Source organism: Medicago truncatula, chromosome 6 (assembly GCF_003473485.1).
Source record: "Medicago truncatula cultivar Jemalong A17 chromosome 6, MtrunA17r5.0-ANR, whole genome shotgun sequence".
Classification (NCBI taxonomy): Eukaryota; Viridiplantae; Streptophyta; class Magnoliopsida; order Fabales; family Fabaceae; genus Medicago; species Medicago truncatula.
The window spans coordinates 15997249-16011716 of NC_053047.1; the positions used below are offsets into that span (position 1 = coordinate 15997249).

At 32.6% G+C, this 14468-nt stretch overlaps 2 protein-coding genes across 2 annotated transcripts; both read left to right on the plus strand.

The window, feature by feature from the left end:
- Positions 1-1146: 1146 nt before the first annotated feature.
- Positions 1147-4830, plus strand: LOC25496287 (40S ribosomal protein S18). The gene is made up of 4 exons (XM_013596567.3): positions 1147-1304; positions 1425-1585; positions 2385-2573; positions 4465-4830. Exons 1-4 carry the CDS (start codon positions 1302-1304, stop codon positions 4568-4570), a joined length of 459 nt encoding a protein of 152 aa, XP_013452021.1. The 5' UTR covers positions 1147-1301; the 3' UTR covers positions 4571-4830.
- A 2135-nt stretch (positions 4831-6965) lies between these two features.
- Positions 6966-12842, plus strand: LOC25496288 (uncharacterized). The gene is made up of 3 exons (XM_013596568.3): positions 6966-7288; positions 9085-9165; positions 12027-12842. Exons 1-3 carry the CDS (start codon positions 7130-7132, stop codon positions 12372-12374), a joined length of 588 nt encoding a protein of 195 aa, XP_013452022.1. The 5' UTR covers positions 6966-7129; the 3' UTR covers positions 12375-12842.
- The last annotated feature ends 1626 nt before the right edge of the window (positions 12843-14468 follow it).

The window sequence follows — 14468 nt, forward strand, 5'->3', positions numbered from 1 at the left end:
TCCGTCGACATCACCATTTCTCTTAGCTTTCGTTTGAGGGTTTAGGAGTAAAGAACGATAGAGACACTCTCTCCATTTGACACTCATTCTTTTATTGGATGAAACTATTATATGATCCACCACTTTGAATGAAACATAGTTTTAAAGTGTAAAACTTATTTAAACTAATAAAAAATTGAGTGTTAAAAACATAATACTGCTCACAATACTCTCGTTGGAGGTAGAGTGTCAGATTTTATACGGTTAATGGTGTTTTACCCCCTGTAATATAGGTCATTTCGATTTTCTCCCTGTAAAATAATTTTTTTATTAACCCCCTGTAAAATATATTTTTTTGGAATACCCCCTAATAAGTAATAAAAAAACGAAAAAATTCTGCAAAAAAAAAAAAAAAATTTACAAGGAAAAACAGGGGTGCGTTTGATTTGCTAAAAAATGAAGGACAGGACATGACAACTTCAGTTGTCCAGTGTTTGATTTGTAAAATTGTTTTACCCCCCTTAATATAGGTCATTTCGATTTTCTCCCTGTAAAATAATTTTTTTATTAACCCCTTGTAAAATATTTTTTTTTTGGAATACACCCTAATAAGTAATAAAAAAAACGAAAAAATTATGCAAAAAAAATAAAAAATTTTACAAGGAATAACAGGGGTGCGTTTGATTCGTTAAAAAATGAAGGACAGGACATGACAACTTCAGTTGTCCAGTGTTTGATTTGTAAAACTGTTTCAGGTACAGGACAAACTAGATGTAAGGGACAGGACAAAAACTCATATTTTTGTCCCTCACCAAACCACAGTACAACTTTTTGTCCCACTTACAAGTTGTCTAAAATACCAAAATAGCATTCCGTCCCCTAAAAATCGTATAAAACATAAAATTATTCAATGTCATACAAATTTGTCCTGTGCTGTTATGCCTTGTGTTGTGTTGTTCTATCTTTTACTGTTATGTCCCGTACTTACTTCTTTGCAAACCAAACACACCCGAAATGACCTATATTATATGATAAAACACGTTTAACCCAGTTTTATATGGAGATTAAAAACCTGTTAAAAATGAAATTTGATTTATTACAAACATAAAAAATTTATTTTACCAAAAAAAAAAATCATCTCATAGATTAACAATTTTAGGGTGAATTCGTCATTTCCCTCACTCATCCGAAAACCCTAATAATAAATAAGTAGACTAACTCCCCTCCTTCAACTCAAACATCACACAAGAAAGCAGAAGAGTTCAGATCTTCGCCGCCGCCTACCTCCCTCTCCCTCCCATCTCCCCGCAAAATCAACAAACATGGTACATCTCCATTTTCTTCAACAATCTCATAATCTCTATCCTCCAATTCAAATCCATTTTTTTCAAATTTTTTAATGTTTTTTTGGATTTTTGTTTGAATTTTTGTGATGAATTTTGCAGTCTTTGGTAGCGAACGAAGAGTTTCAACACATTCTGCGTGTGTTGAATACCAACGTTGATGGAAAGCAGAAGATACAGTTTGCTATGACTTCAATCAAAGGTATTGGAAGAAGATTTGCTAACATTTGTTGCAAGAAAGCTGATGTTGACATGAACAAGAGGTATTATTTCATTAATCCTTTTGTTTTTCTGCTTTGATTATTTATTTTTGTTATTGTTATTGTTTATGAAATGGGTATTTTTAATTTTTTAATTTTATGATTTATACTGTAATGGGTTTTAATTTTTTAGTGTGATTTTTGCATTTGTTAGTATTTTTTTTTATTGTTTGGAGTTTCTTATTTCTAGTGAAATTGGAGTTCTTTTAACCTCATGATTTATACTGAAATGGATTTTAAATTTTAATTTTTTAGTATGATTTTAATTTTCATTTTAGGATTCATATCTTAATGAAATTGGAATTGGTTTTAAATTCTTCAAGTTTAATTAGTTTAGTGATTATTTGTATGTTGTGCAGAACTTCATGTTTGATTAGGTTTATACTGCCAAGGGATTTTTGTTGTTCAATTAGTTTTAAGGTTTATGGTCTACTGGCATTAATTTTGTTAAGTTGTTTAGGAGAATTTTTATGAAATCAACTTATGACAGTTTCATAAACTTATTTAAACTTATTTTTATAAGCTGTCCAAGATAGCTTTTGGAAACAGCTTATAACATATACAAAAACAACTTACCTTTATTCTATCATTTCCTGTGGAAATAGCTTATCATTATGATAAGCACTTGTACTATAAGCTTCAAATTAGCTGATTATCCACACAGGGCCTTATACTGCAATTAGGTTTATACTGCCATGTGTATTTTTTTTTCTTTTTAATTTGGATTTCATGATTAATGCTGAAACGGGTTTTAACAATTTTCAAGTTAAGTGATTATTTGTTGAATTGTTTTGATTTTCAGAGCTGGTGAGTTGACTGCTGCTGAATTGGAGAACATTATGACTGTGGTTGCCAACCCTAGGCAATTCAAGGTCCCTGATTGGTTTTTGAACAGAAAGAAGGATTACAAGGATGGCAAGTTTTCTCAAGTTGTTTCAAATCAACTGGACATGAAGTTGAGGGATGATTTGGAGCGCTTGAAGAAGATCAGGTGATTATATTTGTACATTCAATATTATATGATTGAATTGTTATTGTTAATTGATTAATATAATTAAATACAGAACTTTGATTGATCAGATATTCTTATCAGAAAGAGTTAATAGTCATTCTATACAGTTTGGAATTGTTGTTTTCGTTAGAATTTTGCATGTTTGTCATGTTTGTTCAGTAGTTTTGTGGTACTCATTAGTAATTAGTAATGAATTGCATTCATTTTTTATTTTCGTTGGCACAATCAGTTTTCTATTTTGATTTTCATATATTGTGCAAGAGGTTTTGTTATTAATCGATACAATCTGTTTTCTATTTTGATTTTCATTGTGTTTCTATACTTGCCTTCTCACCTAATATGAAAGAGCTTTTGTTATTTGTTTACGTCTTTGGAAAGCTTTTGTTGCTGCGATTGGTTGTTTATGTCCTTTTCATATTATAATAACGAATGAATTGTTTGGCTAACTGGTGCGTATATCATCATGTGGAATGGTACTTCTCAATCATGAACCATACTAAGTAAAATGTGTCTATCCGACATAGGTTGTTTTTTTGTTAAAGTTATCGAAACATGATTTTTTGATTGTTAAGGACACACTGTCCCTCCCTCGACTTTCTTTCCTCAATCAACTTTTTTCTGTTTCATTAGACAGATAGTTTATGTTTTGATTACACATGTGCACATAATTATTTGAGAAAATGGAAGGTATTGGATGTTTCTGCTACCACATCTGTTGATTATGTTTTGCATTTACTGAATCAACATTTCTCATTCTCATTAGACAGATAGTTTATATTTTGATTACACCACAAAAAAAAATGGTTTGTTGCCACTTCTGTAGTTTATGTTTTGCCAATAGCGATCGGATGTTAATACATTTGTCGTTGTTGAAGTTGTGTCGGTGCTACATAGATATATATGCTATCTTCCCAATTATGTTTGTTTTCAACCTGCACGACAACAATATCATTAGACCTTTTTTCATGTTTGATATTTTTTTCTGTTTTTGTTCTTTTCCACCATTATATTATCGATCATTTTGAGTTTTCTATTTGGGCGGTTCGACTTGATCCCGTAAGTGTCCAAGACAGGTTTTATTGATCAATTAAAATTTGATGTTTCTTTTAAAGATAAAAAATGTAAAATGAAATGAATAGTAAAAGACAATAAAAGAATAGACAATCCAAAAGAAAAAATAAGAAACAGATTTTATGTTTTCTTCTCAATTCTGTTATATGTGACATGTACACAAGAATAAACTCACTGTTTCAGTGATGCCAATGTTTTGCTGGGTAAATGGGAATATTAGACGAGTTAGGATTATGCATGATAACACTAGAGAGATTTTAAGATTTCGAATTAAAAGATGGTAAAGTCCAGACTTAGTTCGTTTGGTCATGTGTGTAGAAGAGACCTATAGATCCAGAATTAAGGAGGGTATAGATCAAATGAAAGGTGGTCCAATCGCTCGAGGAATATTTAGAAAAACTGTTGGCAGAACTAGTAAAAGTGATTTAGAGGCCAATGATTTTGCTCTATGCATGTCCCATTCTGTAAACTCCACCATGTGGAGTAAGTTATGTTGGTATATTTTGTGTTTTGACCCATGTAGCGAATCCCACCCTCTGAGATATTTTATGTTGGAGTGTTTTTGTTTTTGTTTTAATAACTATAAGCATATTCAAATTAGCGTCGGTTTAAATCTCAAGCAGCAATTCTTCAAGTTGGTTGGTAGTTTGTTTTGTAAATTTTCTGTTGGGATGGCATGAATGCGACTTCCTTTTTTTTTTTTTTTTTTTGTGTATACTTTTTTTGAGAATATGTTCCTGTCATTGTGTTTTATTGTCAGTATATCATAGATGTTAATAGTTCAATTTGAATTGTGCAGGAATCACCGAGGTTTGAGACATTACTGGGGTCTTCGTGTTCGTGGACAGCATACCAAGACTACTGGACGCAGAGGAAAGACCGTTGGTGTCTCTAAGAAGCGTTAAAGTGTTTCTGTTTTTGTTTGCAGAAGAGAAGTTATCAGGGAAAGAAAGTTTAAATTTCGTTTAGACATGTTTGCAATGTTTCATGTTTGTTATTTTCTGTTACAAAATTTTGTTGTTTCCATGACCTGGTGATGAGTTACATGGTTTTATAAGTTGCCAAGATGTTTAATAGGGATGTTGAAATTATTTATGTGCTTTTTAGTAGTGAGTTTTTGGAAGGAGATAATTGAAGTTTATCTATTATATTCAGATGCACTTAATATTTTTATAGCCTAAATGCTTGTCATAGCATATATTTGCTACTTAGGGCTGTTTGGACAAACAACTCATTTGCAGCTTATAGCACAAGTGCTTATCATTGCTTATGTATAACCTTTCATATGCCGTGTTTCTGGCAAAGGATAAATTATCGGTAGTTGTTAAGTTTTTATAAGCTATAATGGCGAGCTTGTGAAAATAACTTTAAAAAAGCTTATGAAAATTGTCATAAAGTTATTTAAATAAGTTGTTTTTGTATTTCTCAAATGAGACAATCCAAATAGGTCCTTAATTTAAGCTGTTTATGTAACCATATGGTTTTTTCAAGGAAAATTGCTACTTCTACAAACACGGTTTTTGAAGAATGTAGTTTTTCTTATACCTTGTCTCCAAAGTTGTGTTTCTAAAGGGAGCAAATTACATTGAGCCAATAAATTTTTTAATGTATATATATAGAAATATTTAAAAAATTCTGTTTTCAAACTATTCAAATTGTACATTTAAAACTTTGTTCCGGAAAAGTTGTGGGACTAGTGCTAATGACTCATTTCATGTTTAACTTATTTAGCTTTCAATAATATGAAAATGAATTTATATCTGTGGGCATCAATTTTTGGTAATTGGAAACAAAAGATGGAAGATAAGAGTTGAATGAGATTAGATAAAATGAGTTTTATAATTTTCCTACTTTTATTGTTTTGATGTGTAATTGTATTTTTTTTTTTTTTTGAAAGTATTGATTTAAATAAAGGTGGCAATAAGTCAAAAGCCACGACGTTGCAGCTATACAAGGAGGAGTTTCTCTAACCCACATAAAACTAGTACAAGATAGTAATGCAAATTTAGCTAAATAGTGAGCAGCTTGATTCATCTCTCGACGAACATGGCAAAATTAACCTTTGAAAACTTGAAATGAACCTTTTGCGGTCTTCAACGATTGATCCCAAATAAGAGAGTTGGCGTTGATTTTCATTGATGAAGTGCAAACGGAATTTTTATTTCCTTATCCTTAAGAAACAAACACTTGCATTGACAATTCTTTTAGCTCCATTAGAGAATAGTTTGGTTCGGTTTTTCAGTTTGGATGCCTCATGTCAACTTTCTTTCCACCAAGGTTGCTCAGCTGCAGAAAAGCTGATCGGGAGATAGCTCCTAATGGATTTGTGTCGTAATTGAGGGGGTCTTGAGCAAACAAGAGGGTTCTATTGTTCTAAAATCCGAAAGAGTCCGCTTACAATATGAGAACTCGCTCTCACTTATGCGTCTACCTGTCTTTGATGGTTTAATGGGGTTGGAAAAAGACAATAGTTTGCATCTTAACTCCTAGATTTCATGATCAATATTAGATGTCAAAGGACCTAACTTTATCAATAATCCAATCTCCATTGTGAGTAACTAACCTACTTGAAAAGCTTCAAGTACACAAAACAACGAAACACAAGAGCACCTCCAATTATGAACTTCAATTAATATTATCTTGTATGTTTCATTATAGTCACATCATTTGGGTCCCACTCAATGTAGTTTAAATTTAATTTTTTTTTGTTGAAGTAACTAAGCCGTATTGTATCTTGAATTTTAAAATATTCCTGTATCGATATATCGGTGCCGTATCGTATTATGTATCTAGGCTTCATAGCTCTCAGTGCATTTGATGTGCTAAAAAAATAAAGGACATAGCAAGACAACTTCATATATTCAATTACTACTTCCGGTCCTATTTATAAGAGACAATTTACTTTTTAGATACATTAAATAATTTATGTATTTGGTTTAGGTTTTTGATACATACATTATTCAATGTATCTAAAAAGTCAATTGTCTCTTGTAAATATGACCGGAGGGAGTATAAAACAGTTTCAAAGACATAACAAACTAAAAAGAATAAGTGACAAAACAAACAAACTAGAATTCATATCTCTCACTACACCACATCACAAATTTTTATCTCACATTCAAATTATTTAAAATATCGAAATAACATTTTATTCATAAAATATCGTATAAAACCAAAAATATTCAATACTATAAAAATTTATTTTTCTTGCGTTGTTTTACTATTTACAAATCAATTCCACCATTCATGAATCTAGGACTGTCCATATGTCAGTTTTCAATTTGAAAATACTAGCCGAAAAAGGAAGTTATCATCATAATCTCAATCATCACAATCCAGCAATTATAACCTATCTCTCACACAAAACATACCCACCATGAGTCCCTCTCTTTCCATAATCTCCCCCTTAAAAGCCGAATCAACAACAACCCTCATTCCACCACCACCGATCTCCGCCGATTCCAATGGCCAAGAAACGCAAGTCCGCCGCTTCAAGTCTCGACGAAGTCGATCGGACTATGTATGCTTCCTTCTCCACCGCTGCTAATTCTCTTTCTCAGCTTTACTCTCATGCCATGAATCATCAGAAGCTTTCATTTCATGCTGGTGAACGTAACGCTCTTGTATGGATACACCAAATCTCTCTTCTTTTGAATTGTTTTTATTTTTTAAATTATTATTATTTTTTAAATGTAATTTTTATTTAGTTGTGTTTGGTTTTATTTGTTTTGTTGAAATGATGTTTTTTTTTTTTTAAGGTTGTAATGTTGTTGGTCGAATAAAATGTTATGATTTCTGTAAGACTTTGTAAAAACCTAGTTCAAGCTGTGAAGCACGGGCACTCCTTGTATTAGATGACCCGGTGTCACCCACACATATAATTACACTTATAAAATGTGATTTTGATTTAGTTGTATCTGTTTTTATTATGTTTTTGTTTTCTGTAATGTTTTTTTTTTTGTTTGTTTGTTGTTTTTAAGTTTAATTTTGTTTTTTGTTTGTAATGTTAGCGCGTGTTTGTAAGACTTAGCTCAACTGACAATATCAAAATTGACAGGTAAGATGTTTTTTTCGTGGTTTATTCGGATTCAAACTCAACACCCCCTTGGTTGTATTTGGTTTTATGCAGGTTTTTGTTTTGTTTAAATGTTTTTTTTTTGTTTGTCATTTTTATGTTTGATTTTGGTGTTGTTGGCTTGGAACCTTGAAGTGTGCTCCTCTCAATGTCTTAGGTTCCCCGGTGCTAATTTTGGTGGGTTATTTTAGTTTCTTCAAAAAATAAAAAAGTTTGATTTTAGTGTTTATGGTTGTAATGTTGTTGCTCTAATAAAATGTTGTTAAGACCTAGCTCAATTGACAATACTGAAATTGTTAGGCCAAATATGTCTCATGATTAACCGGGTTCGAATTTCGGGATTCCCGCTCAGGTGTGAGTTTAAGGTGGTACCTGTTTGTCACTTGATCAAACATTATTTTGATGTTGTTGAATTTTCTCATGTAGTAGAGAAGAGTTGGTGGGTTGTGTTATTTTTTTGTGATTTATTTATGTTGATGGTAGTGTGTCGATGCTTGATTTTTTTTGTTCGGAAGTGTTGTTAAATAGTAGCTATAGCGGCGCCATACAGTATGGCTCTGCTATCTGACAACATTTTGTACTAAATAGTGTATTGCAGAACAATAGCGGTTTGTCCCATTAACATTGTGAAACACTATTTTGTTCTGCGCCCATACTTCTACAACATAGCAGCTATTGTTCTGCGATACACTCTTTAGTACAAATTGTTGTCAGATAGCGGATATAGTGGCGCTATAACACTATTGCATTGCAGAATTTTGATAATCCACTATTTTCTGATATCTGTGATTGTTAAATACCCATGTTACTCTTATTCTGTTCATGGTTACTCAATGCTTAGTCTTTCTCACCTTTTGTGTAGCTTAATTGGTTTTGTGATAGGTTCAAGTGATTATTGTAATTTTTTTTCTATCCTATTTTGCTTGTTTGAGCTCAAATACTTTGGCATTTGTCATTTTTAAGGGATTTTGAATTTTAGGCTTTGTTTGGGAGTTTGGAAAGGAGAAAAGGGATTTGGGAGGAGGGAAGGAGAGGGAAAGAGAGAAATTTTCACTTTATTTGAAAGAGTATTTTTGTAGAGAATGAGAAGGGAATGCCGATGATTTTTAATTTTGATAGTATTATAACAACATGAAAAGGATTTGAAGAATTTTTCCAAACCCTCCAAAAGAGAGCCTTAGTTTATAACTTGCTATCTCATTATTCTTTGCCATTGGCTCATGGATTGCTCGTGTTCTGGTTGATTCAGTATATTTATGTATCTAATCCAGGACTTGCTTTTAATATTGCTGTTTCAACATTCTATTGATAATTTATTAATGTTGAATGTTCTAATGATATCAGGAAAAACTTTATCAGTGGATTTGGAAACAAGAAGAAGGAGGGTCGAGGGTTGCAACAGTTGATGTAGTTAACTACATTCAGGTTAGTTTTCTATAGTATTATTCTTGTATCATTTATTTATGCATGCTTCTGCTGATTGGAAGTGGGGAACTATGTAAAAAACAAACATACAATACAAAACATATACGTATAGTACTGGTGGGCTGTACATAAACTTACAAGCCCTTGTGCACAATCGATGAAACATTTGCGTTTTGAGAGAGGTAGACTGCAACAAATGATCGAAATTATGGCAAGAAAGGGCATTATTGCAAATGTATCGTATTTGAACATGAAGCAGCTTCGCAGAGCTGGTTTAGTTCAAACTATGCATTAGTGTAATGTAATGGTCAGTTGTTTCAAAGGACAGCTGCAATTTCATGGAATAGCTTATATTTGTAAATTTGTTGGGAATATTTGGCTGATACAGCCACAAAAGTGGTTGTCGATGCCTACCATATGGTAATAGACTATTGACGTGATTATGGGCATGGTTTTCCCTTTTTGGTTGTCAAGTGGTTGTGGTTTGCCCTAATGTTACCTGTTATTCTGTGTAGTATTTTGATTGATGTTGAAAGGTTTTTATATTGGGAAGGCCCGGTGAATGAATCGGCTAAAACTTGAAGTGGGAAATGCATCTTGTTTTTTCTCATGCATAAAATATGTCCTGTTCCATGTTTCATTTTTGCAAACATGATTATTTGGAATGTGTTATCCTTTCGTGTGGGCTTGAGATGGTATAAATTGCCCGAGGGACTGGTGAACAGTAAATCATATATGGTAGAGAATACAATAACAATCTCCTTTCTCATACGACCCCGCCTGAAAACACTAGGATTTTAAAAGTTGTAAAAGATGCAACCTCTTGTTTCTCATTTCTGTTCCGTATCTTCAACTTTCAAATGCATGCCATTGCTGTCATTTTTTTCTCAGCCAACCATCTTCTGGCAACTTTCTCCGGTGAGAATCCTCTGATGGCTGCATCTGGTCAACTATGTTATCTTTTCTGTCTATTCGTTTCAATTTTTTTTTTCAGATTTGACACATGTTTAACAATTACATCTGATGAAAATCTACATTACATCTGATGAAAATCTACTATTTTACAAGTTCACCCTACTTTTATATTTGCATTTTAAAATTGATGGTATGAAGGGAAAAATGGAGGCATCCCATTGGATGCAAGTGTAAAACGAATTTATATTGACAACGTATGTTAAACCTTTTATTTACCTCTTTATTTTTAATTTAGATGTTAACCTTTTCTCTCCGTTGCTTCTTATTTTTCAGGATAACATATGCTTTTGTTGATTAAAATTCACTTTTTTTTTTTTAATCTTTTAACAAATTGATTTGTTCCCTATTTTCGAAATGTTATACCAATTCATCATTTTACCAGTTGCTGTTGAATGTGAGTTAAGCTGACCGTTAGCTATCTCGCATGGTGGCTGTTAAATGTCAAAAATGAATTTGAGTTGGGGTTCATCACACTAATTTTAATATTTTTTTAATGCTATTATTTTTTTCTTCATTTTTATTCCCTCATTGCTTCTTTTTAAATTGTTTTCCATCTCCTTCCTTTTCCAGCTCCTTTTGTATTTTCTTTTTGTCTCCTTCAAATTCTATTCTGTATTACTGTTGTGTGGCCGCTTTACTAAATAGAGAATAAAATGATTATATTTGGGGTTTAGGAAGACATTGACTCTGTATGTTTCATTTTAAATTTTTTTTTTTTTGTAGTATATTTGGCGCACATGTATGCTGTATTTTTATTCTACCTGCCAAATGAGGCCACACTATTCGCCATATTTTTAGACGGCGGTTGTTTGGCTGGCATCTTCCTTCGGCAATGGTGATTGTGATTGAAAATTCTCGGAAAATAGAACTATGGGATTGTTACTATTGTTTTCATTTTTCCATTTATCCGTATGGCTTAGGTTTTCCAAAATTGATGGAGTAAATCATATCCTATACTGGTGTGCATATGATACCCATTGATCCGCGTCCTAGGAGTATCTTCCAAATTTTTAAAACAGATTATTGACCGATACATTTAGGATACTTCATTATTTTGGGGTATAACTAAAAGATCTTGTAATTAAGCTTCATACAGCCTTGTTCTTCATCTTGTTGTGAGCATAAGTGAAGTACAAATTTCTCCATTTACTCTGAGAAGATCTAAAAAATGAGTCATGGTTGTGGGATATTGATGGATGTACATGATCTCTTGTTGATGGCAGTGATCATTTTCTAGAATTGCTAGAGTTGTCTTGTGGTGTTTCATTCGGGCTTTTTGGTCATCCCCCAAGAGTTGACGTCTCGACGACTGCATTCTCTGCGGTTTTTCATTTGGGCTTTTTGGTCATCCCATTTGTTGGTAGCCGTTTCTTAGACACCAACAGCCAGGATTTGATAACATTTGATAAGTATCTATGCACTTGAGGAATCCTCTCGTAGAAAATAACTATTAAGGGGGAAGATCATAATACACAAGCCCTTATCTATATTTTATATTTGATAAGAGAGAGAAAATATGCATTTAGGCTTATTGTTATGATTATGAATATGCTTTTGTATGATATGATAACCATCTGCATATATAGTTATATACTCCCTCTGGTCCTATATAGAAGAAACATTTAGGTCAACAAAAGGTGATGTATCTAGTTAAGAATTTGTTCCAAATACATCAACTATTGTTGACCCAAATATCTCTTATAAATAGGACCAGAGGGATTATTAATATAAAAAGTCATATCAAGTATCTAGGCGTTGTAGTTATTTTGTTATCTTTCAGTTATGCATTGTTAAACAAATAAGAGGGTGGTAACATAGAAGATGTAGCGTGACATTTGGGATGCCTAAGTAAATATATGATTAAAATTTTACTTCACCATTTGCAGAATGAGTTAGATTATTGTGGAGAAGAGCCATCCATGTCACCCAGAGCACCACTGCAAAACCAGCAGCCGCAACCAATGATGCCTGTCACCAGTTCAGGCTTTCCAGTCACTTCAGGATCTTCTGGCCAAACAATAGCTGGGGCCGGGCAAGGACTCCGCTCCGATTATTGTGAAAATCAGCCAAAGAACTCGGTGTTTTCAAATGCATTATCAAGCCCTGTTCGTCGAAATCTTCAGCTTTATCAAATTGGTGAGGGTGGAAATCGCAGCTTTCTGCACAATCAAAGCAGCGAATCAAATGCAGTTAGTTCCAATAATGATTCTGCCATGGATATGCATGCAGACTAGTCCTATTCTTGTCTATTGGTTTATCCATTAAATTTTTTATCTGATCTATCTTCTGCAAAAACTGCAAATGAAGCCAACAACCATCACAATTCCTTGTCCGGATTATCTTGCTCTTTGGATCGTGCAAGAAATGATAAGAGGGTGGAGCTAATTCTTGTTACATTTTTGGTATGCTTATGTCGACCGAGCGATTGGTTTGGAGTCTTAAATGTCCACTGTAAAGTTTTTCAATGCATTTATTTTATTTTGAAACTTTAGATTTCAGGGGTTGCTTCTCTAAGAAGTTTCCCTTGTAAATCTGTAATTTGTCCACAGATTCTATCCATATGGCAATTTACGGTTGTTGATGCCGGTTTTGCTCTTTGCTTTTTTATATATTTTTTTTTTTGTATTCTAAATTTCTTCAAGGGGGTTGATTTTATTTTGCCTGTACTTTTTAACATTAAGGGTTAATTTTGTTTTGATTTTTATATGTATTTAAATTGTATATATTTTTAATCTATGTATTAACGAAAATAGTGTTGTACTAGACCCTTGAAATAGCGGCAAATTAGGATTGAATATCAGTTGGATGAGCTATCCACATTTAGTGTCCGATATGTGTCCGATATGTCTTGAATATGATTACCTCAAATGAAAGTGGAAGGAACTTTGGTGACCTATGCGAAACTAAAAAGAAACCTATAGCTTGAATATCATATTTTTAAAAGTTTAAGTGATAAAATTGATATTTCAACTAGATTTGCCTCTTTGATTGCTGGGTTATTGTATTTTTTTTATTTTTTATTTTTTATGGTTAGCGTGGTTGAAATGCTGAAAAAATAAAAATAGAATAAAACCATGCACACTCAAATGACAACATCCAAGTTCAAACCCCGGAACCGGTGTCCCAGGTCGAGTTGGCTCTCTGAACTCGTTTTATGTGAAACACCTATTGATGTTATTTCACAATTTTGTCTGGAAAGATATGAGTTCGGGGTATTTGCGAGTCTAGTTATTTTGGTAGTGGCTCAAACTTTGCATATATTATACATTATCCTTAACCAATTGAGCTAAGGTCACGACATATTGCACAACTAAAAAACAAAACCATTTAATATGACATGAAGCAAAGAAAACAAAACTGCATTGCAATTATTATGAAATTAACATAATTAGAGACAAAAGTAGGACTATTTTGTTTCTTGCCATTGCTACCCTTTTATGAGTTTGAAAATAAAACAAAAACACACAGATTAAGTTCCATTTCTGGTTTTTGGGAGTGTGATGGCATGTAATAACTTCTACTTTGTATGTATTCTTACCATGCTATGTTTATAAATACGTAACATTTTTTGGTTCCACTTAAGAATATCAGAATATATCGAAGGAAGTAATGAAGTATATTAAAGCATATATGCTAGTTCAATTCTGGGTCTAGTAAAAGCCATCATTTTTTATTTTATTTTTTATAATTCATCAGAAATAAAGACATGAAGCAAGGACAATCAAGAAAAATAGTACTTCTAATAGCATTCTTAGTTCTATGCTGCTTTTCATCATTTCTTCTGGGAGGTATACTTATTTTTCTTTAATTTTATTCTTATTTTATGAAGTTTTGTATATTAGTTTGTCATCTTTACAAAAACAGTTTGTAAGGTATGCAAGTTCACTATTACATTATTTTTGTATAATTCTATTTTAAATAATTTTTACACACACATATATATTCAGTGACGGAGTCAGAAATTTTATAGAGCTTGGGCAAAAAAATTATCGCAAAATGTTACTTTCTTCCTGGGAATAATTTCACATTTCCTGCAGATAATTTCACATTTCCTACAGAATCTGCAGGAAATCCTAAGCAAAATCTGCAGGAAATGTGTTTCCTGCGGAATTTACATAAAAATCAGCATAAAAAACTAAAAGTTCTAGTAATGGCTAGGTTTGCTACAAAGAAAATTGGAGCTGAGCCTGAGCTAGTGTCCAGGCTAGCTGGGGGGTGGCTCCGCCCTTGTATATATTGTGTTTGTTGTTTTCTTCATTTTATATAAAAAAAACAAACATTTGTCTAGAAGTCCTAACTCAACTGGCAAATGCCGAAATTGCAAGACC

What these genes read in the sequence shown, in the direction of transcription:
- LOC25496287 (XM_013596567.3), top strand. An exon ending in GATGTTGACATGAACAAGAG is followed by an intron (nt 1,586 to 2,384) that starts GTATTATTTCAT and finishes TTTGATTTTCAG; the next exon opens with AGCTGGTGAGTTGACTGCTG. An exon ending in GAGCGCTTGAAGAAGATCAG is followed by an intron (nt 2,574 to 4,464) that starts GTGATTATATTT and finishes TGAATTGTGCAG; the next exon opens with GAATCACCGAGGTTTGAGAC.
- LOC25496288 (XM_013596568.3), top strand. Translation starts at nt 7,130, where the DNA reads ATGGCCAAGAAACGCAAGTCCGCCGCTTCAAGTCTCGACGAAGTCGAT. An exon ending in CTGGTGAACGTAACGCTCTT is followed by an intron (nt 7,289 to 9,084) that starts GTATGGATACAC and finishes TAATGATATCAG; the next exon opens with GAAAAACTTTATCAGTGGAT. An exon ending in ATGTAGTTAACTACATTCAG is followed by an intron (nt 9,166 to 12,026) that starts GTTAGTTTTCTA and finishes CACCATTTGCAG; the next exon opens with AATGAGTTAGATTATTGTGG.